At 41.3% G+C, this 27,932-nt stretch overlaps 1 protein-coding gene across 4 annotated transcripts; it reads right to left on the bottom strand.

Moving 5' to 3' along the window:
- Window positions 1-1,573: 1,573 nt before the first annotated feature.
- fadd (Fas (tnfrsf6)-associated via death domain) lies at window positions 1,574-26,762 on the bottom strand. Of its 4 annotated transcripts, XM_069914220.1 has the most exons (4): window positions 26,354-26,762; window positions 24,421-24,518; window positions 4,387-4,483; window positions 1,574-1,829 (listed from the first exon to the last, which is right to left on the bottom strand). In XM_069914220.1, exons 1-3 carry the CDS (start codon window positions 26,658-26,660, stop codon window positions 4,415-4,417), a joined length of 474 nt encoding a protein of 157 aa, XP_069770321.1. In that variant the 5' UTR covers window positions 26,661-26,762; the 3' UTR covers window positions 1,574-1,829; window positions 4,387-4,414. The 4 variants fall into 4 exon arrangements, with proteins under 4 accessions (XP_069770321.1, XP_069770331.1, XP_069770313.1 ...); XM_069914230.1 differs by lacking the exon at window positions 4,387-4,483; XM_069914212.1 differs by lacking the exons at window positions 1,574-1,829; window positions 4,387-4,483 and adding an exon at window positions 23,761-24,083.
- Between the last annotated feature and the right edge of the window lie 1,170 nt (window positions 26,763-27,932).

Genomic DNA, 27,932 nt, shown 5'->3' with positions numbered 1-27,932 from the left:
ATACATCATTTACCAGAATAGGATTCAGCCTATAAACACAACTTGCTTTTGTAATATTCAGGTTCTACCTCAATTTTGATATCTCATAACCAAATGCCCTTTTCTGACAAAAACAAATTATCTCTAAATCAGCATTCCCCAATCCATTAACTGTTAGGTAACAGCTCTTTTGAGACTTCAGATTTTCCTTTTTGATATGATGTCGTTTTTAATCTAAGAATCCACGCTACTGCCTTTTTCAAACTAAACCATGAAGAATGATAGCAAAATAATCGGATCTTTCCCGGTAGTTATTTGAAAGTATTCACATTAGTGTTTTGGATTTCTGGATTATTCATTGAAAATTCTTTCAACTCTTCTGGATTTTGAGGGCATTCTTCTTGAAATTGCAAAAGAAATTGAGGACCGAACACCAAGTGTTGGCTCTTTTCAGAAATGATTGAACCATTGATCCTCATGAAGCCATGTCAGCTGGATTATCCACTGATGAAGATGAATTCAAAGAAAAGTATTAAGAGCTTGTGTCTCTTTCATGGTTCTCCAAATAATGAGAAAACAAGCTCCAAGTCTGCACAGATATTATGACATCATAGTCACTATGGTAACACTATAAACAATACTTCTCCTTAAACAGATAGGCACAAAATTACTAAGAAGCAAAAACACAAGGTTTTAACCTTTACACCCCATGCCCAGCTTTTATAATCTTAAACTGAAGCAGATAATATAATGCAAACTCATACTGAAGGGCCAGTACTAAATGATTAATAAATTGACTTGAATTGTTTATTGTTGTGTGTACCAAGCTACAGTAAAAAGCTTGGTTTCACATGTTATCTAAAGTTCAGATTTATTGTAAGAGTACATACATGAGATCACATACAACCCTGTGATTCTTTTTTTCAGGGCAAGTCAACTCGTATAGCTGACAGTAGTGTTTTTTAGACTGCAATGTCGGAAAAATCTCAAAATTTTTTAATATAAATTAACTTAATTACTCACCTTGTGGTTGTTTACACTCCACACCTTAAGTTCCTGTGCACTTTAGCCCTGGTGCTTTTACGTGGAGCAACATGGCCTGCGTCATCAGCTGGTCGTTGGATTCATGAGGTGAGTTTTGCATGCAATTTAGACTGCAGACTTCCCCCAAAAAGTAGTAGGGGATCCTACAGGATAAATCACGGTGCAGGAATTGACTAAAAATTCCTGCACTTTCCTTTTTAGACTGCCATGTAATGGCAAATTTCGTTGAATGTGCCATTACATGCCTGCAGTTGAAAAACCATAAGTGCCACAATAGCAAGTAAATAAATAAACAAACAAACAACATGTTAGGGATAGCGTTACAATAAGACAAAATAGTGTCGAATATAGAGAAAAGAACAAAACAGTACAGGGAATAGGTAAAAGTACATTAAAACAGTGCATTGAAGTGAATCTTTACAGATGCTGCTTAACTAATGTATTACTTTCTGTTTCTATTTGAGATTTTCAAAGGATTTTTTTTTATCTTTAAATACCTAGAATAAAAGTTAGACACATTTAAATTAAAAAACAAAACAATTTTGAAGAGACATCATTTTTATTTAAGTAGGGACATGGAAAACACACAAAAGCAAACACACCTCCATTTCTGTGAGGGAGGGATTGTGTGGTTCCAGTGTGAAATTTGACACTGTGCTGTTTACATCACCTGGAGTGGGACTTACTAATGTTCAGCAGGAGAAACATGTCCAAGAACGGTGTTTGATGAAGAAATTCCAGCAATCTTGCTGTCAAGAAATTTACACACTTCATTGGGATCTGCTTGATAGTTCTAGCTCTGAAACCTAAAAATTCAAACAAGATTAAAAGAAAATGGAAATCAAAACAAACATTTCAGATGCTGGAAATTAGCGATAAAAACAGAAAATGGAGGTAAATATTCAGCAGGTCAGTCAGTCTCTGTGGAAATGGAAACAAACTCTTTTTTTTCACTTCACAGATGCTGTTTAATTTGCAGTGCTTCCAAGCATTTTCTGTTTTTTAAAAAAAAATTAACAAGATGTGTATTTGAGAAGGTGTTTCGAAGGAGCAAGCTATCTCTTCCTCAGTGCAATGGCCAGATTGTTTTTTTGCTTGACAGAATGATATTAATGGAAAGAAAAGAGAAAGGAGCTTGCATTTACATTGTGCCTTCCACAATCTCTTTAAATATTTAATAAGCTACACAATGTTGTAATGTGGGAAGCATAACCACCAAAATGTTCTCAGCAACTGCCATAGATAGAAATGTGAAACAAGGTCAAAAACTTTAATAAATGTTGAATGATGAAGAAAGGTTGCTCAGAGAGAGAGAGGGGTGAACAAAATCCTGCAATATTATGGTCTGAAGTTTAATGTCTTTTACTGATGTAATAGCTAACTGATCTGGATGAAATGATTGAGAAACAAAGATTGTTGAATTCCAGTGAGCCTGCTTTTGAATTCTGTCTTTTTGCGCCAATTAACTCATTTTTATTTTTGCAAAAGAAAAATGAAAACTAACAAAGGATGTGCACACATTTATACGAACTAAAGCCCCTGGAAAACATTTGTGAAGTTTATGAAACGCCACATTCTCATTGAGTGCAATGGTCTAACTGCCCACTTGCTGTCATTCTTGGCTTTGTTCCTTATCTCCAGAATACAGTCACTGAACGCATTCACAATCATTGCTTTCTCTTATACATTTATCAGCAATTCCTTCTGAAAAAGAATCTCTGTATTATTATCATTTAAATGCTTATATTTTCCCCTGGAACCACAGATGGTAATTGCGACAAAAAAAAGAAACACCTCAGTGGAACAAATGCTCAGAAAATAATACCACAGCTTCATAAATAAAATTATCCATATCATTTGGTCTCATTAATATTCTCTTCAAATTCCAGCAAGCAATATGTGAAAGCAGGGGTTTGTCCTTTATGTTTTGCAGAATTCCCAAGCCACAATTTACATGATCAGAAGCAAACCCTGAGTCATGAATTAAATCAAGACAATTTGTGTTCTTTGTTTCCTTAATTAAATGTTTCAGGACATAAAAAAAAAAAAATGTGGACTGTACATTTTGCAGTTATTTTACAGGTTCTAGGGTTTCATTTGCTCCTTATTAAAATCATCCTCCTTGCTTAGATGGCAGTTCCTTAGACTTCCTCCATCTCAGTACTGAATCCAGAGGCAAAGTTCACCTGTTGTGCTTGGGGGGGGTGGGGGGGGAATCACATAGGAACATCTCGAGCGATCAATCCTTTCTCTATGTCTATGCAACGTCTTCTGCATCCCTCAACAATGACTACAAGTTCACCATCGAAAGCATCCTGTCAAGGTACCTCACTGCATGGTACAAGAACAACTCTGCCTAAGGTGGAAGAAACATGGCTCAGTCTATCATACATACATCCCTCCCACCATCAACTCCACCTATAACTTCTGCTGCCTTGGAAAAGCAGTCAACATATTAAAAGACTCATCCTACCCTGGCCAAACTCGTCCCCCTCCTCCCCCTTCAGGAAGAAGATTCACAAGTATGAAGTAACGCACGCACCAGCAAATTCAAACACAATTTCTTTCCCACTGCTATCAAACTCCTGAATGAATATCACACCAGTAAAATTATGTTGCATTTGCTCCATACCAATTGATCCCACTCTATAAATATGCCCTTTTTTTTAACCGTGTCTTACTATAACTATGCATGAGATGTCCACTGGTCTGCCTGCAAAAAAAAAAACCCTCTATCATTTCATTCACAGTATATGTGAGAATAAACCTCAACTTCCATTTGAACGAACTATAATGAGCTGTGATGGGGGCTGGACTCAGTTCACACTGGGAATGAGTAGTTTGTCTGGGTTGGCAAGATCATTTTAATTGGACAACTGGCTCAGGCTGAAAAGATAGCTGTAGGGTTTTTAAAAAATATGTAGAGCCTTTTTTAAAAAATGACTCATACAATGATTTTAATTAATTTCTATTGTTTAAGTAAGGGGATGCAAGAGGCTGTAAATGCTGGAATCTGAAGCAAAAATAAAATGCTGGAAGAATTCAGCAGGTTGAGTAGCATCTGTGGAGTCAAAGAATGGTTGATGTTATGGATCAAGACCCTGCTGCCTTAACCTGAACATCAACCATCCCATGGGCTCCATGGATGTTTCTTGACCTGCTGAGTATTGGCAGCAGCTTACTTTAAGCTTTAGTTTTTAATTTAAAAAAAAGTTTTCCCTTAATTATATTAAATAATTCCAAATTAATTATTTAATTAATTGTATGAATTATTTGGGCAACATGTTTAGCACAATGCTATTACAGTGTAAGCGGCCCATATTCAAAATCAATGCTATCTGTAAGGAGTCTGTACGTTCTCACCGTATCTGCATGGGTTTCCTCCCACCCTTCAACATGTACAGGGATTGTAGGTTAATTGGGGTATTTGGGGCAGCATGGGCTCGTGGACTGGAAGGACCTAAATTTAAAAAAATGAAATCAAATTAATGATTCAAATATATTTGCACTATTTTTAAATTTCCATTCAGCGCATTGTGTCAATGCAGTTCACAAGGCAATCCCATTTGCCCACAAGTTTTCTCAATTACTTCATCTCCCTAAAATCCCATTCTACAGGCTCTTAAATACTTCTTGGCCAACTGTAATCTGGCCACGTTTCTGTGGCTAACTCGTGGTTTGCATCTTGCTGTTCTGTTCATGAAGTCTTCTGCAGACAGTACTCAATGACATATCCACACCTGCCTCCAGAAGAGTGTTTCTGATCTGTTGGACAAGCCTTTGGATATTTTTCCTCATTATGATCAGCAATGGAAATCTTCCTAGGCCTGCCAGTCTCTTTGGGATTACTGAGCTCACCATTGGGTTCTTTCTTAATGATGTTCCAAATGGATGATTTTTGGCAATCCAAAGATTTGGACAATGTTTTATTCTTGTTTTTCAGCCTTATAATGGCTTCTTTGACTTTCATTGGCACAACTCTGGTACCTACAGACTCCAAAGGTGATCAAAAACTTAGAAGCAAGCCTAACTCTCTTATACCTGCACCAATAAAGCAATTAAACATACCTGAGTGATCACAAACACCTGTGAAGCCATATGTCCCAAACATTTTGATGCCCTGAAATGAGGGGACTATGTATAAAAAGTACTATAATTTCTACATGGTCAAACCAAAATGTATACAAATAACCTTGAATAAAATCTGGAATGTGCACTTTAATCACATGTGAATTGTATGATTGCAAATGTAAAACTGTGGAGCAGAGGCAAATAAAGGAATAAATGTCTGTCTCAAACATGATGGGTGGGACTGTACATGTGCAGAAGTGCTGTGTGTTTGCAACAAGATGGAGGTGATTCAGCAGCTCTCACTATCTCTTAGTGGTACCTTGTATTCCTGACACTAGTTCCATTGGATAAGAGTCCACACATACCTTACAAAGCATGATGAAGGTGTAAAGAACAGGCCTTGCATAAAAAGAAATAGAATTGAGTTAAAATTACTTAATTTAATTTTAATTTTTAAGTTCTTAGACATCAAGGTAACAGACCTTTTAAACATCCAAACACATTCAGCCCAAAAATTAACCTACAACCCCTATACATTTTTGAAGGGTGGGAGGAAACAGGTGCTCCCGAAGGAAACCCACACAGAATGTATTAACTACTTAGAGATGAACCCAGTCACTGGTGCTACAAAAGCATTGCACTTATTGCTATGCTAACCATGCCTAGAAGGTTGCAGAAAGTGGCAACTTCCTGTCAGCTGAAATGTTGGTGACCATTAGTGCAGCTTGGGACACTAGTGGTGCTGTGGGGTAGAACCACAGCTAATCCTGCATGCATACTGGAAATGTGGGCATAGGGATGAATACCAGCAGAAGGGGTCAGAGTGTGGCTTGAATGCCTTTGAGGTGATGGCTTTGCACACAACTCTTGTGAGTAGTACAAAATGACTGTTGGACAGGACACAGTGCAGACTCAGCATGAAGGCCTGAAGAAGAGAATTAGTCAAGGTAACTGCAGCCATTTGATTCGTCTCTGTAACAACCAGAGAGGAACTAGAGAGATCAAGCAGAAGTTGATTTATATAGCATCCTCATTACCAATAGCAACGCCAGAAAGCAGAACTGCCTCAGGTCAATAGTTAAATACTTGGAGCTGATATGAGTACAGACATAGCAGATTGCCCTACCTTGACCAAGGACAATTATCTGAGGAAGCCGAGTTGAGCACTAATGAACCCAAGAACATCTCTTGGTAAAGTACTGAAGTCTTTTGACCTGATGAAATGTTCAGAGAGTAGCAACAAGGCACACACAAGCCTCTACTTTCTAAGGAGTCTGAGGAGATTCAGCAGGTCATTGAATACTCTCTCAAACATCTACAGGGGTGCTATGGAAAGTATACTGGCTGGTTGCATCATGGCTTGGATTGGACACTCGAGTGCCCAGGTGGCTGCAGAAAGAGGCAAGCCAAGTCCAGCACAGGCACTGAACTCCTGTTCATTGAAGACATTTGGTGAGGTGCTGCCTCAATAAAGTAGCTAATGTCATGAAGGATCTCCATCGTCTTGCTCATAACCTCTTCTCGCTGCTTCTTTCAGCCAGAAGGTACAGAAGCTTGAAGTCCTGCACCTCTAGATTGGAAAACGTGTTTTTCCAAAAGTTATCAGGCTCTTGAATCTCCTCAAAGTACCCAAACCCTGATCATAAACTACTGTGGGACCACCTAAAAATCTCTCTGCATTGTTAAAACATCACCTTTTTGCATTAACTACAACCATGAATATTTATTTATCTATTGTTTTATACTTATTTTTTCTTTTTCTCTCTTGGCACATTATAATTAATACTATCATTGTTGGTGTGTGGCTGCAGCGAGTAAGAATTTTGATGCATTTGTACACACGTATAGACACACATACATAAAAAGACAATAAACTCTCATATATCATATCAAACTGATTGCACTCTGAAGAGCAAAGGTTGGTTTAGAAAATTGAAAGCAAATTGAACACAGGTTTCAGTGTAGGTAGTTTAAAATCACACTTCAGAAAGAATGCAGAAATGTTTCAGGATGCCGAAAGGATTGACTCATATTAGAAAATGCTTGAAAACAATTTACCCTCAGTCCTGACTGGCTGAAAATCAGGAGGAGGAAGAGTCTGATACATTGCAAGAAGAGTTTGATTTAAGAGAATCAGTTACTGAGACACACCAACTGTATCAGTGCTTAAAGTGAACTAAATTTGACTACATAGTGATTGCAACATGACATGGAAACAGACAGTTGATAACAAACTATACCCATTGCATCTCTCTCCTTCCCCGTTTTAGTGACAAGCCAGACCAGAGATGATGTAACCTGACTGTGGTGTGCTGTTAGACAGAATCAGACACACACAAGGTAAAGACTGTACAACAGGTTTAAACCAAAAAGACTTCCACAGAGCCAGGCTGGCTGTGGCTGCAGCAACTCTGAGTGAGGCCTCGGGAGACCGGCGCAGGCTTATACCCCAGAGGGTGGGGCTTGATCCATTCAGGCCGACTGATTGACAGCCGGCCAGGTGTTGTCCTGTCCCCTTACACTCCTGCAGGTACAGAGGTTGCCCCCTGCAGTAGGCCGGCGGTACCACCACACTGACCTGCTGGGATTTCTCACATTTTCTGATTTTGTTTCTGATTTACAACATCTTCTGTTTATGCTTGAACAGGCAGTGACCTTAGAGAGATCCACGGACACGATGTCTCTGAAGAGACAGCCCTCCCTCTCCATTCACAGAGTGATTTCTCTGGTTTCTGCTAGTCTGCTCTCTTGTTCTCTCTCCTTTCCCATTTGTCTTCTTTCCTCCAGCTCACCACCTCCTCTCCATTCAGTCATCCCTTCTCCTCCTGTTTGCTGCTGTTCCCTCCCTCCCTCCCTTATCCACCTATTTTCTCTTGCCTTTGAATCCGTGCCCCTCTCCCCCCCCCCCCCCCCATTTTGTTCAGGTGCTTGCCCACATTTTTTCATTCTTTGATGAAGGGCTCAAGCCCGAAGTGTTGATTCTGTATCTTATCGTTACTATATAAAGGAAACTGTTTGACCTGCTGAGTTTCTCCAACATTGTGTTTTTATTTCAAGCACAGTCTCCAGATTTTTGTTTACTTTTATTTTTCTTTTTAGACACTGGATTAGCTAACTGCTTGCCTTTGAGGTCAAACATTGGAAATATTTTTGCCATTTTATTATGCACGTCTCCAGAATGGAGGACCATCGCCTTCCCAAGATCGTGTTATATGGCGAGCTCTCCACTGGCCACCGTGACAGAGGTGCACCAAAGAAAAGGTACAAGGACTGCCTAAAGAAATCTCTTGGTGCCTGCCACATTGACCACCGCCAGTGGGCTGATAACGCCTCAAACCGTGCATCTTGGCACCTCACAGTTTGGCGGGCAGCAACCTCCTTTGAAGAAGACCGCAGAGCCCACCTCACTGACAAAAGGCAAAGGAGGAAAAACCCAACACCCAACCCCAACCAACCAATTTTCCCTTGCAACCGCTGCAATCGTGTCTGCCTGTCCCGCATCGGACTTGTCAGCCACAAACGAGCCTGCAGCTGACGTGGACTTTTTACCCCCTCCATAAATCTTCGTCCGCGAAGCCAAGCCAAAGAATAAAATGAATCTTAATTCTTGAAAATTCTGGATCTGCATGTCCTATCTACATCATGCAAATGGGGAGTGGGGGTGGGGGAAAGAGAATATTTTGCCGCTGCCAGTCCAACAAAATCCAAACCACTTTCATGATTGAGCACTGCTACTGCTTGTTATCCAGTGCTTACAATCATAGTTGTAGTTCAAATTCTTAAGAGTGTAAACAGCTGTAGAAATTATTTAAATTGGTCCAATGCAAAGCTCAGGTCATTACTACTGCACATTTGAGGCTTTGACAGGTTCTAGATACAGTGAGCAAACTTTGCCTGCTGTGGGCCTTGGCACATTATTCATCTCTTTCCTCTCCAATTTCCTTGTCATCATTTAAGTTGGCAAACTTCAGTTTGGAAACAGAAAACCATGCCATAAGGAGAATGAGATTAAATTTGATGTGGAGTGTCAGCTAAGAATAAACTTTTTTGGAACTCAGTTAAACTGTGTCATGTTCATTTAGCTGCGGTCTTGATGGTTTCACAGCACCCAATAATCAAGAAATTCATCCTCTCCTCCCCATTCTATTTTCCAACTAGTGGCCCCTCATGGTTTTCCAAGGTTTATTTATATACACACACATACATACATATAAAGGAAACAGTGCAAAAAACTCAATGTTATTAGTGTCATTCAGTCTTTACATTCAAGTGCTGTACATTGTAATGTAACCTTCATTGTGAGAGATTGAATTTTGGAGCAGGGAGGTTATGCTGCAACAACTCGAGGTACTGGTGAGGCCACATGTGGAGTGCTGTATACGGTTCTGCTCTCATTACTTAAGGAAGGATTTCTGGCTTTGGAGGTGGTGCATAGGAGGTTCATCAGGTTGATTCCAGTAAATGAGGGGGATGGCCTATGAGGAGAGATTGAGTCGTCTGGGACTATACTTGCTGGAATTTAGTAAAATGAGGGGGGGGGGGATCTTAAAGAGATGTATAAAATTATTAAAGTCATAGATAAGATAGAGGTAGGTAAGCTGTTCCCATTGGTGGTAGAGACCAGAACTAGGGGAGATCGCCTCAAGATCCAGGGTAGTAGATTAAGGATGGAGATGAGGAGGATCCAGAGAGTGGTGAATCCACTGAAGCCATGGAGGCTACTTCAGTAGATATATTTTAGACAAGGTTGGATTTTTAATATTAGGGACATGAGGTGTGTTATCTTATGGCAGAGCAGATTCTGGGACCAATTGTTCTCCCATCTCCCATGCTCCTTTTTTCTATTCCCACATGGCCTTTAGGACTTCATCCATTTTTGGGGTAGGATGGGTGATATTTTTCCTGTATTGCACAATGGAAGAAATTGGTTCTGGCAGATGATGGGGCTACGTGGCAGAGTAAAAAGATGTAATGGCCCATTCGCTAAGAAAGCATGATGTTTTAGGACAGTGGTTCTCAACCTTTTTTCACCCACAGATCATCTTAAGTAGTCCTTTACTATGAACAACCTATAAGAAAACCACAGACCACCACAGAGGGTCTGGGGGGAGGGGAGCTCGAGCCATTCCCACAACACCAACAGGACTTTTCTTCGATTTTGAGGGAAAAATTTAGAGCTATTTTTTGGCATCAAATTTACACCCTTGTTTTACAATATACTTTCTTATTATGGCCAGCAGAAATAGCACATTGAGAAATACCGCTCATGTACTTGTAATGTTGCAAGGACTGACTGATTAAACTGGCTTATTTCTCTTGGAAAGAAAGAGGCTGAGCGAAGATTTAATCAAAGACAACATTATTAGAGGCCCATGCTTGGTTTACAGGAAGGAGTAATTTCCCTTATTACAGAAGCAAAAACAAGCCAAAATAAATTTGAGAGAATTATTGGAGGGATTTAAGGAGGGCTAAAGAATTTTTTCTTTCAGTGGAAGATTAGGAAGCATCTGGATGCAGAGTGTCTCATGTTGAAATGTATCCAAATGTGCAGCTGATGTGCCTTAAGGGAATGGCCAGTTGTACCTGTACTTATGGGAAGTCATTAGCCGACATTTTTGTTAGTTCTTACTAACGAGCAAGCAAGGTTGAGATCACTGCAGGTTCAGATAAGGTAAGTATAAGAAATCTCTTTGAATCAGCAAATGGTTCAAATGCCAGGGGATCCAGATTGAAAGTGATGGGTAAAATACACAAGGGAATGTAAGAAAATATTTTTTTAAAATGAAGAGAATGGAGATGATTTGGAACTCAATGATAGGAAAGAAGGTGTAAACAGTATTAACAAGAGCTTTGGAATAAAATTGAGTATATTACCATGAACAAAAGTACAATGTACAGAGGCACTGAAATCCTTCCTTGCTCCAGCAAACACAAAATATGCCAGCTATAATAATATAAATTAGATCATCACAATATGTTGTTAGACAGAAAAAAATAATAAATATACAAAATGATAGATAAATATTCACAGTTGCAGTCTGTGTGAAAAAGGTGATGTTTCAAAGTGCAGACAAATTGCATTGGTACTTGAAGAATAATTTGCAAGGTTATGGGGAAGAAATGATGGAATGAGACTGGACAGATGTGTCCACAGGAAATATGTTCAGTTGGATATCCCTATTGCTAACCCATAACTCTCACAACATTAATGAGGCAGCATGGTTAGCGGAATGCTGTTAAGAGGCCAGCGACCAGGGTTTGAATCCTGCACTGTCCATAAGGAGTTTACACGTTCTCCTTGTTTCTACTCTGGTTTCCTCCCACCCTTCAAAAATGTATGGGGGTTGTAGGTATTTGGGTGGCATGGGCTCGTGGGCTGGAAGGGCCTGTTACTGTGCTGTATGTCTAAGTTTAACATTAAAATTTTTAATTTTAAAATTAAGATTACTGGAAAGTTGCTTTCTCAGACATGGGGAAAGCTCCTTAACCCAACTTTCTGATGGTGAAGCAAGAGATAATATCCCCCAATGTGTATTATTGTGTTAAACATTTGGCTCATTGAACTGACCTCCTTGAACACTAAAGATTCTATGGTTCATAATCGGCTGGAGAGTTAAAGGCCACCCACGCAAAAGGTGGTGAAACCACTGCAGAGTGATGATAAGGTCTGTCCCCACAATAACATGGAAGAATAAGGAAAGAAATATACATTCCACCTCAATATTATGTACATCAGAACAGGAAAAGAAAATGTTTTGAGTCATAGTTTTACAACATGGAATAAGGCCCTTTGGACCAACTAGTCCACACTGACCAGGTTGTCAAGTCAAGCTCCTCCCATTTGCCTGCATTAGACCCTATTCCAATCAATACACCTGTCCGGATGTCATTTAAAGGTTATAATTGTACCCACCTCTACCACTTACTTTGGCAGCTCATTCCATATACCCACCACCTCTGTATAAAAACGTTTCCCCTCAAGTCCTTTTGAATCCTTCCCCTCTCTCCTTAAATTGGAGCAATCCCCTTATCCCAGGAAAAACACCATGACTATTCACCTTATCCATGCCCACCCCTCCAAGATTTTATAAACCTTGAGAGGGTCTCCCCCTTGGTCTCCTGGAAAGTGCCAAGGTTATCCAGCCTCTCCTTACAATTCAAGCCCACCAGTCCTGGTAACATCATCATCATTAATCTTTTCTGTAATGATACCTTTCCCATAGCTGGGTAACCAGAACTGAGCACAATGAATTGTGTGAGAGAAGTAAAACACGAAAGCTTGCAGTTTCAGTTGTCGGTTCTAGGTCTCCCTGTTTGGCCCCCACAAGGATTGGAGGTACTTGCTGCTAATTTTTTTTGTTGCTGTGCCCTCCCTCCCTTATCCACCTATTACCTCCTGCCTGTGGGACTGTGCTCCCCCTGCCCCATTTTGTTCGGGTGCCTGTATACATTTTGCTCATACCTTGATGAAGGGCTCAAGCCCAAAACGTTGGTTCTGCATCTTTAACTTTGCTCTATAAAGTCCACTGTTTGACCTGCTAAGTTTCTCCAGCTTTGTGTTTTTACAATGAATTTTGTTATTATTTATAATGTAATAAATAGATGTTTTATTATGGTGGCATGGTTAGTGTTGCAGTTAGTGCAATGCCTTTACAGCATCAGTGATTGGGACTGGGGTTTGAATCCTATGCTGTCTGTAAGGAGGTTGTACTTTCTCTCCCATGTCTGCATGGGTTTTCCCCAGGGGGCTCCGGATTCCTCCCACTCTCATTGAACTGAGTGAACATTTTTGTATACCAGCTCTTCATTTCCTCAGAATGTACCAAAAGGCCTCACAGGCAATGCGGAATTAATCTGAAAGTAAGGCCATAATTGTTCTGAAGTTAAAGTTAAATGCTGTGAGAACAAGTGAAATTTGAAGCAGTGCCTTTATTTTAAGACAGTGAAAGAAGCGGCATGCTGTTTTATAAAATTCAGCTGCAAATGTTCCCAAACCCCTGTTAATCACCAACATATTTTCTTGATGTACATCTGATCATGCCACATACTGAGCAACTTAAAGTAGACTATCTAAGGTCCTATAAACATTTTAATGTTCCAGCAGAGAAGGCATGGTAACATTGAGAAGGGTCATGTTTCATCACACTAGATTATATTGTACAATTTACATTGTCCAGAATATCAGCTTCATAAGTTTAAATTCCTGAGGCCATGAAGAAAAGTGACACCCATCTAATTTAAGAATAGTGGATGTAGTTCTCTGCTGGACGTTAGATAAAAGATTTTCATTCAAAATCTGATCTGGGTGAATTACAATTTAAAAGAAATTTAGATTTGATTGAATCTGTATGACTCAATGCCATCTGTTGAATGGAGCTGTGCTGTCAGACTGTTTAATATACTGAATGAGGGGAGCTTTAGCTTCCTCTAGCTCAAAATTTTCAAAGACTAAAGTGACTACTAACAGCTCCTACCCCAACTCCAACCATAAACTTATTGGACCATCAAAAGATCTGTCTGCACTGTTGAAAATATACTTTCTTTTTATCTTCATTTTTTTTTTGCTTAGAGGTAATTTTATTACACTATTGTAGTTGGTGTATCTTGTGAACCTGTTTTGATAGCAGCAAGAATGTCAGTGCATTTGTAGATTGTACTTGTGTATATGATAAACTCTCATCTCAGCACCTAAACCAGTGGTTTATAACCATTTTCTTTCGATCACATACCACCTTAAGTAATCCCTTACTAACCACTGAACACATGTGACATCCTACTGACCTAAACCTATGTGACATGAGACCATACAACCCACTGTATCAATCCATGATCCGATCCACACTCAACTTTCCTACTCATTTCCCAGAACCTTTCATTCCTATAATTCAGAGACATCGCCATCCCAAGTTCCACAGCACTCCAAGGTAGATAATTCCAAAGATATTTGACCATTTGCGAGAGGAACCCCATATTCCACCCCCCCCCCCACCTCAATATAAATTCAGTAGAAGGAGATGTGATGGGGAGAATAGGCTCAATAGATTCAAAGAATGACAAGTCCTGGACAAAGTTTTTAACAGTGGTATTTATTACATGGGGAAATTCGCCACAGTTTCCTTGAAAGTGGAAATGGAAAAAACACAGTTGAAAAATGACAGGTGAATATAGGTGGGAGAGGGAATTTAAAAAAAGGATCTGTGATTAAAGAAGGGGCAGAGGTCTAAGAAAGATGCACTGACAAGAGGAAGGGAAGGGGGTGGGTGCCTTGAGGAAGGAAGGTGCGAGTGACTGGTAGAGAGGAGGAGGGAAAGAAATCAGGCCAGTGGTAAGGGAAAGTGAGTGCACCTTCAGTTGAAGGTCTGCAGTGCTCAAAGGTGTTTCAACACCAGCTCTTCAAAGGCTATGAAAAGATCTATGAAGTGGAAAAGAAGATCACATGTCCTTCATGTGAGTCAAGGCTCCAGCCAAGTGGAGAGATTCCCCTCGATTTCAAATTACATCAGTATTCCCTAGGCTCTGTGCTGCTAGATAAGGACATCAAGCAGTTCTCCTCACCTTAAAACAAAATTCAGTCCTTTTGCTCCAGTGAGAGAGGGAGAGCGGGAGGGGGTGATAGAGGAAGGAGGGAGAGAATATTTCAGATCCCACCTCCACTGTCTCCCAACTCCTGTCTTTTTCCATTTATATTTAGATTACTTCTTCCAGCCACTGCATAATTTTCAGAATGTCAGCACTGAGGGATCTGAGTGATGAGAGAATTCACCTGAAACTATGTAATTTAATGGTTTTAATGTTTGAGGATGTGTAAGGGATGGCTAGCATGTTGAAAATTGAAAGAGTGCTGAGGGCTTATTAATGGGACATAATAGGTTCAGCTTAACAAGCTTTAGTGATATTCCATGCTATACTCCAGAGGCACTTGCCAATTCTCAGGAAAAAAAATCATGTAAAAGTAAATGGAAAGAAAACTGCCAATATTTGGGTCCAATAGCATGAGACAGTCAATGTTGAGGTGAAAAACTAGCAAGGCCATGAAATTTGGTCTAGTCAATGAGCCACTACATTGGCATTCAGCTTGTACAGTGAATGCAAGGCTCAGGTTTGTCCAGGAACCAAGCCTACTGATTCCCAGGCAAGAGCGGCTCCTTACTCCCTCAGCCACAGGTCACGGAGAAGCTGTGAAAACTGGAACAGAATTGGACATTGGTGAAAGTCTAAAACAATGGATGGGAGACAAAGTTGGAGATGATCCTATGATGCACCAAACCATGTGACCTAACACAAAACTGCTGCTGATAATGAAAAACCATTGTCCATCTTACAAGATTTGTTCTTGAAAATGCCAATATCTAAATACTTGAGTGAGGTGGATCTACCCCATGCCTAAACACAACTTAAAGTGGATTGAGGACAATTTTTATGCACATGGGATTGTTCGCCTTACACCAAGCTACCAAATGAAATTGAATTAAAATAAAAACACAATGCTGGAGAAAGTCAAGTTCAAACAGTGTACTTTATATAGCAAAGGTAAAGATATGTAATTGACATTTCAGACTTGAGCCCTTCAAGGTATGAGCAAAATATAGACAGGCATCCAGACATAATGGTGGGGACAGGGAAGCACAGTCCCACAATCAGGAGGTAATAGTGGATCAGGCAGGGAGGGAGGGAACACCAGCAAACAAGAGGGGGGATGGCTGTGAATGGAACAGGAAGGTTGTGAAGAGCTGGAGGAAAAAGAGGAATGGGGAAGAGAGGGAGAACAAAGTAGGCTTGCAGAATCCGGAGAAGTCCACCTTATTGGAGAGTGCCCAGAGATAAATTTAGATGTTGCTCCTCCAATTTACGGGTGGTCTTGATTTGACAGTACAATGTCATGGACAGATATGTCAGCGAGGTAATGGGGCATGGAACTGAAATGGTAGACCATTAGGAAATCCCTGTCACTGATGGGGACAGAGTGATGGTGCTCAGCAAAGCCAATCTCCCAGTCTGTATCCAGTCTCTCTGATGTAGGGAAGCTCACAATTGGAGCACCAGATGCAGTAGATGACTCCTGCAGATGCACAATTGACATGTTGTCACTTGGAAGGATTGTTTGGGGTCCTGAATATTGGTGAGGCCGAGGTATGGACACTTGTGTGGTACTTCCTCTGGTCACAGGGAAAGATGCCAAGGGTGCAATTAATGGGAAGGCATGAGTGGCCAAGGGAGACACGGAGTAGAGTGGGTGAGAGAAGGGAAGATTTGTCTGGTGGTGGCATCATGCTGTAGGTGATGAAAATTACAGAGTATAATGTGTTGGATGCAGAGGCTGGTGGGGTGGTAGGTGAGGACAAGGAGAATCCTGTTTTTTTGGGGGGGAGGCAGAAGGGGCCAGGGAAGATGAGTGGGAAATGAATGAGATGTGGATAAAGGCTGAGTTGATTGATGGTGGTGGAGGGGAAGCCATGTTTTTGTTAGGAGGACATTACAGATGCTCTGGACCTCATCTTGGGAGCAGATACAACAGAGACAGAGGTGTTGAAGGGAATAGAATCCTTGCAGGGGGACTGGGTGTGTTGTGTAGTTAGTTGGTTTGTAAAAATTGTCTTCAAGTTTGCCTTTTACAGATGGAGATAGAGGTCAAGAAAGAGGAGTATTGCTGGAGTTAGATTAATTGAATTTGAAGTCAGGATGAAAATTAGCAGCAAAGTGAATAAAGTTGATGAGCTCATCACGTGCATGAGGCAGCAACAATGTAATAGTCAATGTAGTGGAGGAAAAGTTGAGGGGTCTTGTCTGTGCACACTTGCAGCATGAATTGCTCCACAAAGCCAACAAATGGGTAAGCATAGCTGGGGCCCAAACAGAAATCAATCATCCCTGAATCATCAATTGTAATCTTTATATAATCAAGATGTTACCCACACTAACCCACAGATTTGATGGAAAATCCTGGAGGTACCAGTGAAGCAATCAGCAGTCTATAAAGGTTCACTGAGGTTTATGCAGTCCAAACTTATGTATCTGGGATTCACGATAGAAGCAGAGATCTGGCTATAGAAATGTAACAGATTTGTTAAGGAGACCTCACAGGTAAAGAAAACTAGATCATATTTCTCATTGAATTTAACTTTCACAAATATGTAAATATTTACCCATCACATAACCACCATTGTGAGCAGTGCATTGTATACAAGTGTGAGGGAACTTCTCAGAACTGTCCACAAGAATCACTTTGATATATTATTGTGCAAGGCATGCCTTTTAGTTGAGTTTCTGCTTTCAATAAAGGGTATTGAGCTGAGAGTTTCGCATTTGTTATTTACTTATGCAAGCAGCCATACTTATGATCTATTATTCCAGTGAAAAGTTGACTTATCTTTGTTGCTCTCCATTGAAGTTGTCTGTCCTGCTGAGAATTCCCATCATTCTCTTTGGTTACATTTTAAATATATAATCAATACATTTGATCCTATTTATAGTGAGGAATCTTATTAGGCCATGTGGAAGAAATGGAACATCCCAAACTAATACAGTAAAACCCCTGGTACCAGCACCCATGGGGATTGATAGTCGCTGTATTTTCCAGTTGCTTGAGACTTATTCATACAATGCCTAACTAATGCACCAACATTAGAATAAACAGTTTAAGAGACAGAAAGTACTATACTGTATTTACACTGAATAAATTTCACTTGCAAGATTACATAAACTTTCATTTTACTTTATTTTCAGTTACATTCTTTGAAAACATTTAACCTTTGCTGCATTTCAGGTTCTTCACCCTCAACCTCCACAGAGTGCCCGAAAGACAAATAACATTATAGATAATTAACCCTCCTCTCCCTCAAGTTTACAGATAAAGCCTCTGATCGGGGGTGACTCTTACGAAGGGAGACTTAATGTCATTCCAATGGCAAGCACCATCAACCAGCTGTTTCACACCATCATTGCTGTTTCACACAACTTTATTCAAACAGCTGCTACAAGCAAAGCCTGATCAAGGCCCTCCACTGGCTGAATATTTGCTCCCATCTTCACCAAAGTTTTATGCATTACTTCAGTGAACCTTTACTATTACAATTTTTAACTTACATATTTTAACTTATTTTATTCTTGGTTATTTTAATTTGTAAAATTTATTTTCTTTGTTTTTTTTTCGCTGGTTGCTTGAATTCCAGCTAACAGAAGTTTCATTGTATATTTAAAATATGATCAACCATTGGAGTGAACATAATTTATAAAATAATCCCACTTGGAGATTAACACAGGAAGAAGGAATATTGTAACGACCACCCAGTTTTCAAGCCTTCCTGAGCATTTAATATGATCATTCAATATGTTCATGGCTGATCTGCCCAAGCATTATTTCCTCTTTGATGCCAGTTCCCCCAAGGCTGCAGTTCCCTAATCTTTCAAAACTTGCCAGAAGTGAACAGAAATGTTGACTTAATGTGCATGCTCATTTACTGGCAGTGTTAAACACAGGTTTTGTATTTCCTTCATTCTACACTCCGTCAAATTAAAGACTTGCCCAAATTAACAAAGCTGAGACAATTCTCTTGGAATAATTTGAGCCAACATGTTATTATGCTTCACAGCTAATCAGTGGGTGCCACTCTTCCACCAGTGTTAATTATTAATTTGGTCTGATCTTCATAAACACCATAAATCGACTTAATGTCAAGGTTTTTTTTCAAACTGTAAATGGTCTTGCATATTTTACACCAGAAAGCAAATTTAAAAATAACATTCATAAACATCGAAGACAAAATGAAATCAGAATGTCACACCCCAATTCCTTCAACTTTAAAATCTGACCCTGCAACTTGATGCTACTTTGAATTCTCTAGAATGGGATCTTAAACATTTGACTTGGAGGCAAAGTGCTTAACTGTGATTAGGTTACAAACTGAATGCAGATGCAGTAAAACATAGAAATAAACTGACTCGTTTCTTTCCTGTCAGTCAAGCTTAGTAAAATTACTGTAAATGAATGAGATGTCACGTCCATCATTTATCTGCAACTACTCTCCACACTCTGCATAATTCAAGCAAAATGATCTTTTTATTGTGCGAAGATGCTTTTTCTATGGGTTTTTTAATTGATTTTGTTTGTTCAGAGTCTTAAATCTCATCCCTTCATCTCATTGGTCTTGCAGTGGTTCCAACTGTTAGTACAATCAAAAATATAAAAGCAAACTAGCTTTAAGTGCACAGAACAGGGAGAGGAGAACAAAGGAAATGTCTGTCATAGGATGGTGACAAAAATATATGGAATGACAAGTGTTAGTGGTGTTAGGAGAGGTGGGGGGGTGAGGGGTGAGGGGTGAAAGCTTGTTAATTGCAGCTGATCTATCTTGAAATGCACCAGGAAGGAAATTAATGAAAACCGGAGAAAGAAAACAATGATAGTACTACAAGCTATAAAATACTGCAGGTGCCAAAAATCTGAAATAGAATCAAGTGTGCTGGCCCATCAAGCTGATTGCATCATTTAGCACATTCATGCCTGATCTGACCATGGACTCAACTCCACTTACCTGCCTGTTGTCCATAACCTTAAATATCCTAGTATTCAAAGATCTGTCTGTCTTTTAAATACATTTAATGAGGCAGCCTCCACTGCTTTGTTGGGCAAAGAATTCAAAATATTCACTGCTCCCTAGAAGGAACAGTCCCTCCTTACCTCAGCCTTAAATCTGCTCCTCTGAATCTTGAGGTAATATACCCTAGTCCAAATCTCACCTGGCAGTAGAAATAACTTCTCTGCTTCTACCTGATCTATTTCTTTCATATATTCCCCTCATCTATTTAAACTCCAACGAGCATAGTTCCAGGCTACTCAATTTTTCCTCATAAGCTAACTTCCATTTCTTTTTGGAGCAATAAAGGATGAGAGGTGACTGAACCAGAAACAAGATGATGAGGGGCATAAATTAGGTGGACAGCTAGCACATTTTTCTAAGGGGACAATAGCAAGTACCAGAGGACATCTGTTCAAGGTGAGTGGTGGAAGATTTGGGAGACAGAGAAAGATGATGCCAAGAATGCATTGACAGCGGTGGTGGTGGATGCTGGTTCAATGGGGACATTTAAGTCTCTTAGATAGCCACAATGATGCAAAGTAAAGAAGAGGGACTGCATCTTTTTTAAATTTAATTCAATGTAATTTGGAGTCTTATTGAATTGCTAATAACTTTGTTTAGTCTCAAGCTCACTGAACAATTAAATGTTTGAGCAATTTAAAGAGAAAGGTTTAAAGTTCTTACCTGATTCTCTGTGAAGCCTCTGGAGCCAAAGCCTTCAAGTCCCAATTGCCACTCTCACAATGTAATTTAATGCTTATGCTTACAATGAAAGGTTACGTCAAATCCATCTCAAAGTCCTTCAATTTGTTTAATCAATCTGCAGGAGGAACTCATCAGGTCGTGGAGCATCAGTGAGAGAATTGTCAATGATCTGAGCTGGAACTTTTCATCAAGACGGAATTTAAATATCATTGAATTATAGAACACTACAGCACAGAAAAAGGCCCTTCTAGTCAGTGCCATTTTTTTTTGCCTACTCCCACTAACTTGCACCCAATCCATAGCCCTCCCATACGTGCACCTGTCTCAATTTTTCTTAAATGTTAAAATTGAGCTCACATTCATTACTTCAGCTGGCAGCTCGTTCCGCACTCCCACCACTCTAAGTGAAAGAGTTCACCCTCACACTCCTTTCATTCTTAACCCACGTCCTCTCTGGTTTGTATCTCATCTACCCTCAGTGTCTATCCTCCCCTCATAATTTTTAAATACCTCTATCAAATCTGCCCTCATTCTTCTGCACTCCAGGGAATAAAGTCTTAACCTGTTTAACCTTTCACTGTTACTCAGTTCCTGAAGTCTGGGTAACATCCAGTATATCTCTGCACTCTATCTTATTGATATCTTTCCTGTAGTTAGGTGACCAAAACTCCAAATTTGGCCTCACTGATTTCTTATACCACCTTAGAAGAGCGATGCTGGTAATAATACGGACAGGGTCAGAGGGCGTGAGTAGGCGACAGTGGGGATTGGGAGTAGTGAAAGAGTACAGACAGAGGCAGTTAATTAGCAGATGCTAGACAAAGGGACAGAGAGAAGCAAAAGGAAAAGGGGTCAGATAGAATATGTCAATTAACTGCCAGTCTGTCATCCTTCACCTCTCCCTGGTTCTTCAATCCCCACTGACCACTGCTCATCCCCTCCGTGTGTTTGCATCACACCAGCCATCTCTCCTATAAACTCTCAGTCCTGGTGAATGGTTCCAATGCAAAATGTTGAAAAATCTGTCTCCCACTGATGGTGCTCCACCCACTGAGTTCCTTCAGCAGATTGCTTGCTGCTCCAGATTCCAGCATTTGCCGTGTCTCATATGTCACCTTCAATTTATTTTTCTCAGATTGCATGTAACAAAGTTTTCAAAGTTCACATTTATTGTTAGAGTACATACATGACATCATATAGAACCTGGAGATTCTTTTTCCTGTGGGCCAGGCAGAATTACCATTTATTGGTAGTGCAAGAAAAAACTGTCCACAACATACATGTATAAACAGTTAAAGAAATGTAAACAAACTGCAATACAGAGAAAAAGAAAACAAAATCAATAAAGTACAAAAGTAAGAATTTTCAAATGAGTTCCTGATTGAGTACATTGTTGAGGAGTCTGATGGTGGAAGGAAGACAAACACATTAGGATCAGTGCCACCCTGTCACTTGAAAGCAACTTTGTCCAAAGAGTAGATCAGGCACCTGAGCATTAAACATGGAACCTAACAAATGACTTGCCAGAAATATGGCATCAGCTTCGACTTAGAGGCTGCAATCACATCCGTCAAAAGGTTTATCATTCCTAGGCCAGTGTGGCTAAATAATAAAAAAAACATTTTGGGCAGCAGATATTGATGACTCTGCCGTTGACATATGCAACATTCTCAGAAGCATCTTGAATACATCTTTTTTTCACTCTCCTTACCTTGCTCTTTCATACCCCCTCACCCAATATTGTACTTTCTTTTGACACTGCAGAAACCCTGCTTCATTTCTATTCTAATAAGCCAGCAACTTAAAAAGTTGATTGATTATACTTAATTATGTTTCCCTCTTGATCGATCGTGGCTGACCTGCTGAGGTTATCCAACACCACCTTGTTTCTACCCCTTTGAGAGACTGGCAGATACACAGGATTTGCAACATCTGTAGGGAATGTCAAATCCAAAATGTTTGATGTTTGGAACATGTCCTCCCAAATCCAGATCCAATCACTGTGCCACAGACTTACAACAGAAAACAGAAGAATGGCCTCATAGTCTTTGGGAGATGTTTAACACCTTTACTAATTACAGAACACTTATGGCATGGAGAATACTTAAAGTGGTATGTGAGTGGAAAGTAAAAGGTTGGGAACCATTGCTTTAGATTCTTGCTCCCCAGTCTTTTGAGGAAAAAAATAAACAACTTCAATGACTTGACAGTGTAGCCAGGTATGTGCTTTAGTCCAGGTATGTGCTTTAGTCCAGGTATGTGCTTTAGTCCAGGTATGTGCTTTAGTCCAGGTATGTGCTTTAGTCCAGGTATGTGCTTTAGTCCAGGTATGTGCTTTAGTCCAGGTATGTGCTTTAGTCCAGGTATGTGCTTTAGTCCAGGTATGTGCTTTAGTCCAGGTATGTGCTTTAGTCCAGGTATGTGCTTTAGTCCAGGTATGTGCTTTAGTCCAGGTATGTGCTTTAGTCCAGGTATGTGCTTTAGTCCAGGTATGTGCTTTAGTCCAGGTATGTGCTTTAGTCCAGGTATGTGCTTTAGTCCAGGTATGTGCTTTAGTCCAGGTATGTGCTTTAGTCCAGGTATGTGCTTTAGTCCAGGTATGTGCTTTAGTCCAGGTATGTGCTTTAGTCCAGGTATGTGCTTTAGTCCAGGTATGTGCTTTAGTCCAGGTATGTGCTTTAGTCCAGGTATGTGCTTTAGTCCAGGTATGTGCTTTAGTCCAGGTATGTGCTTTAGTCCAGGTATGTGCTTTAGTCCAGGTATGTGCTTTAGTCCAGGTATGTGCTTTAGTCCAGGTATGTGCTTTAGTCCAGGTATGTGCTTTAGTCCAGGTATGTGCTTTAGTCCAGGTATGTGCTTTAGTCCAGGTATGTGCTTTAGTCCAGGTATGTGCTTTAGTCCAGGTATGTGCTTTAGTCCAGGTATGTGCTTTAGTCCAGGTATGTGCTTTAGTCCAGGTATGTGCTTTAGTCCAGGTATGTGCTTTAGTCCAGGTATGTGCTTTAGTCCAGGTATGTGCTTTAGTCCAGGTATGTGCTTTAGTCCAGGTATGTGCTTTAGTCCAGGTATGTGCTTTAGTCCAGGTATGTGCTTTAGTCCAGGTATGTGCTTTAGTCCAGGTATGTGCTTTAGTCCAGGTATGTGCTTTAGTCCAGGTATGTGCTTTAGTCCAGGTATGTGCTTTAGTCCAGGTATGTGCTTTAGTCTTGCATTTCTATTGAATGATGCCAAAATTAACTTCAGTTCCTGTTGCCAGGAAATGCAAAATAAAACAAGAACTTCTTAGTACATATAAAACGGCTTACATCTGTGAATTACCAGGAGTTACATGGAAGATCAATTCATCATGAATATAAAGTGAAATAATGTATTTATCAACAAAACATTCAATAAAATGTTTTTTTTTAATTGGAAACAATACTTTGATTTTAACAAAATAAATTTTGAATAATTTCCCCAAGACAAATTCCAAAGATATTATTGCAATTTTTTGCCCACTCCTCTCTAATATGCTTTGAGTAGAATTCAGTTTTAAATCTGACACTCCTGTGAAACAATCATTTAAAAAAAATCCTACAGTGTCATTGTAGCCAAGGCAAGTAGATCGCAGCATCACTTGAAGGTGAAGAAATTCTGGAGGAGACGATCAAAGTTCCTGAAGCAAAGCCTAGAGCAGTGTAACCCCATGTTGGGAAAGGATCCTTCACTCTGGTAACCCAAACACAGTCATCAGCAATAAAATGGAGATCCCCAAGAACAACTACATAAAAAGTTATCAATTGACAGCAGGAACAGTTTGAACTTTCAAAGAGTTTGCTTTGGATGCTCAGAGAACTTCGGCAACAAAGCAAGTTCGGGTTAAGGTTTAATTTATGGCTTGCTTAATCTTCAGTTGGACAGTATCAGCTACCATATTCAGTTTGAGGCTCCGAAGAGCTGTCACCAGTTCATCCACAGTGGCTTTTGACGCATTAATTCTCTTCCATTCTGTCAAAGCGGTGAAAATCTGACGCCGCATGTTACGCGGATTATTGTATTCAATTACCTGAATCTGCGACTCCCCGAGCCCAAGTCTTCTAACAAGCATCCACCAGTCTTTTCCAACATTATCACACACAACATCAATTGCAAGATCCAGATTACCTAGAAAATAAAGTGAATTTTTAAAGCTGTGACACTTAGCAAAAAATAAATCAAACTTGACATTTCCATCAACAGCTTCTTCTCCATTCCAAATGCATGTTTTTTTCTTTGATTTGGGGTTGTGGAGTAGACTTCCTATAGAATGATTGTTACGATTCCAGGTAAACAGTTTCAAAATGACAATGAACCAGGTGGCAGAGAGTAAAGGAGAATTATCCAGGAATCAGGCCCATCCTAACACCACAGCCAACTCAGCAAGGACATTTTGACATGGGGTGGGGGAAGAACACCATCTTTTCTCTGAACAGTTCACTGATCCTTCAGTACAATGAAGACCATAGGAACATCAAACAGAAGCTAAGTCAAACTGAGAAATATTAGGACAATGATCAATAATTTATGCATCTTAAAAAGGGCAGCATGAGAGAGATAGAATTTGAGCTCAGGATTGAAGCGCAAAGTATGGCTGCCCCTATCCCCTTTATATTTATTAACTAGTTTACTGTTTTGGCGTAGCAGATAGCGCAATGATGTTACAGCGCCAATGATCGGGACCAGAGTTCGAAACCTGCACTGTCTGAAAGGAGCTTGTACATTCTCCCCTGTGTCACAATGTTGCACGACTTATCGAGTGTTTGAAAATCAAAACTGCAGATGCTTACCTATTCACCTGGGTTTCCTTTTCTTTGATTCACCTTTCTTATCCCCATCCTCTATCTACCTGGACTCGTCTGCCCATCATCTTGTTCCATCGTTCACCTAGTTAAACCGCAGTCTGCAAACACTGGGATTGTAATGCAATGCACAAAAGTGCTGCAGGACCTCAGCAGGTTAAGCAGAATCCATGGGAAAGTAAAGGGTACCCTGACGAAGGGAATCAGGCCTGAAACATTGGTACCCTATGCTATGTTACCTGCTAAGTTTCTCCAGCACTTTTGTGCATTCCAATCTTCAGCTAACCACTCTCCTACCTCTCAAGGTAGGAGAGTTGCCCAATGTTATTCCAAGTGAGAAGCAAAACAGGAAACCCTGCAGACAGCGTGCTTTCAGTAAAAACATGATGCTGGGGAAACTCAGCAGGTCAACAGTGTCCTTAATAGAGCGAAGATAGCTATGTAACCAACAATTCATCCAGGGATTCAGCTCATCCAGGACTTGCTAAGTGAAGCCATTTATATGGCCTGGAGTGAACCAAGTTACATGGTGATGAAGGGCTCAGGCCTGAAACGTGGTTCTATATCTTTATCTTTGCTCTATAAAGGCCACTGTTTGACCTGCTGAGTTTCCCCGGCACTACGTTTAACAGAGAAATAACGTTAGCATTTTTACATATGTCACCATTCATCAGAACAGGTCCTTCAAACGAGGAGGATTTAAGTGAAGGTTGGTTATGTCTCTTTGCCACATCAAGCACACTATTATTCCTAGGGAGGTGTCTGTCTCCCCCTCCGTCCGTTCCCTCCGTCCGTTCCCTCCGTCCGTTCCCTCCGTCCGTTCCCTCCGTCCGTTCCCTCCGTCCGTTCCCTCCGTCCGTTCCCTCCGTCCGTTCCCTCCGTCCGTTCCCTCCGTCCGTTCCCTCCGTCCGTTCCCTCCGTCCGTTCCCTCCGTCCGTTCCCTCCGTCCGTTCCCTCCGTCCGTTCCCTCCGTCCGTTCCCTCCGTCCGTTCCCTCCGTCCGTTCCCTCCGTCCGTTCCCTCCGTCCGTTCCCTCCGTCCGTTCCCTCCGTCCGTTCCCTCCGTCCGTTCCCTCCGTCCGTTCCCTCCGTCCGTTCCCTCCGTCCGTTCCCTCCGTCCGTTCCCTCCGTCCGTTCCCACCCCACCGGGTGAAGCCGCTTACTGGAGTCCCCGCCGACCTCGGCGATGGGCGGCCCGTCCGTACTGTGGAAGGCCTTCAACTTGTTGCCCAGGTCCGGCCTCTTGATGACCGTCAGCAGCTCGGTGAGGAAGGCGGGCTCAGCCGGGGACAGCAGGCTGAGCTCCTCCAGCGCCTGGAAAAGCTCGAGGCCGCTCCTCAGCGTCTCCAGCCTCCTCTTGCCGATCTGCTCGGCGCAGAAGCACTTCAGGGTGCTCAGGTTGTCCTCCGTCAGGTTCTGCGAGATGTCGAGCAGCACCGTCTGGAACCTCAGCCTCTCGCTGGCTTCCATCGTCGCCGCTGTGGGGGCTCGGGCTCAGCTGTCAGAGGCTCAGCCTCTTCATCTCCACCTGAAATGGCCGCCGCTTCCACTTCCGCTGCCGGCGCGCGACCCAGCTCCCCGCTGCCGCGCAATCTAGCGGATGGGAGGTGGCATTACCTCTGCCAGCCAGCCTCGTGCAGTCCAAGGTAGCAGCTGGCGCTCCATCCAGCGGCTTGGCCATGACATTGCAGTTTACCCCGCCACAGATGGTGAGGGGGAGGCAAATTGGTGGGGGGGGGGGGGGGGGTGTAATTGGCGCCATGCATAAACCATCATTATTCCCGCAGGCAACAACCTTCAAACCCTGGGCCTCTGCAACTGGCTCCTTCACTTCATCATCGGAGACCAGTTAGTACGAATTGGAAACACCGTTTCCTGTCCGCTGATCATCAACACAGGGCCACCCCAAGGATGTAGGCTTATCCCAGCGCTCTACTCGCTTATCACCCACGGCCACGTGGCCAGGCACATCCAATTTGCCAAGGACACCACAGTTGTCGGCAGAATCACAGTCAGCAATGAGGAAGTGTATAGGAGGGAGATGGATCAGCTCGTTGAGTGGGGTCACTCCAACAACCTTGGCAGCAAAACCAAGGAGATGATGTGGACTTCAGGAGGAAGTCTGGGGAACACAACCGAGTCCTCATCAAGGGCTCCGTAGAGGAGAGGGTCAAAACATCAAATTCCTGGGTGTCAACATCTCAGAGGATCAGCCCTGGAGCCTCCATGCTGATGCAATCACAAAGAAGGCTCACCAGCGACTGCATTTTGAGGAGATTTGGCATATCACTGAAGACTTGTAAACTTCCACAGGTGTACCGTGGAGAGTGTTCTGGCTGGTTGTATCACTGTCTGGTATGGAGGCACCAACTCTCAAGACAAGAATAAACTCCAGAGGGTTGTTAATTCGGCCTGCGACATCACAGGCATCGGACTTAATTCCATCGAGGACATCTACATGAGGCAGTGTCTTAAAAAAAGCAGCCTCTATCCTCAAAGACCGTCACCACCCAGGCCATGTCCTCTTCACTCTGCTACCATCTGGAAAAAGGTACAGAATCAGGATTTATTGTCATGAACAAGTCATGAAATTCAGTGTTTTGTGGCAGCATCATAGTGCAAACATTCAGATTATAACCATCCTATGACATTACTATAAAAATAAAATACTAATAAAAATAATAGTGCAGTGTCTTTGGTTCACTGATTATTCAGGAATCTGATGGCCATGGGGAAGAAGAA

Source organism: Narcine bancroftii, chromosome 1 (assembly GCF_036971445.1).
Source record: "Narcine bancroftii isolate sNarBan1 chromosome 1, sNarBan1.hap1, whole genome shotgun sequence".
NCBI classification, from domain to species: Eukaryota; Metazoa; Chordata; class Chondrichthyes; order Torpediniformes; family Narcinidae; genus Narcine; species Narcine bancroftii.
The sequence above is the reverse complement of the archived record's forward strand: the minus strand, read 5'-3'. Positions and strand labels throughout refer to the sequence as shown.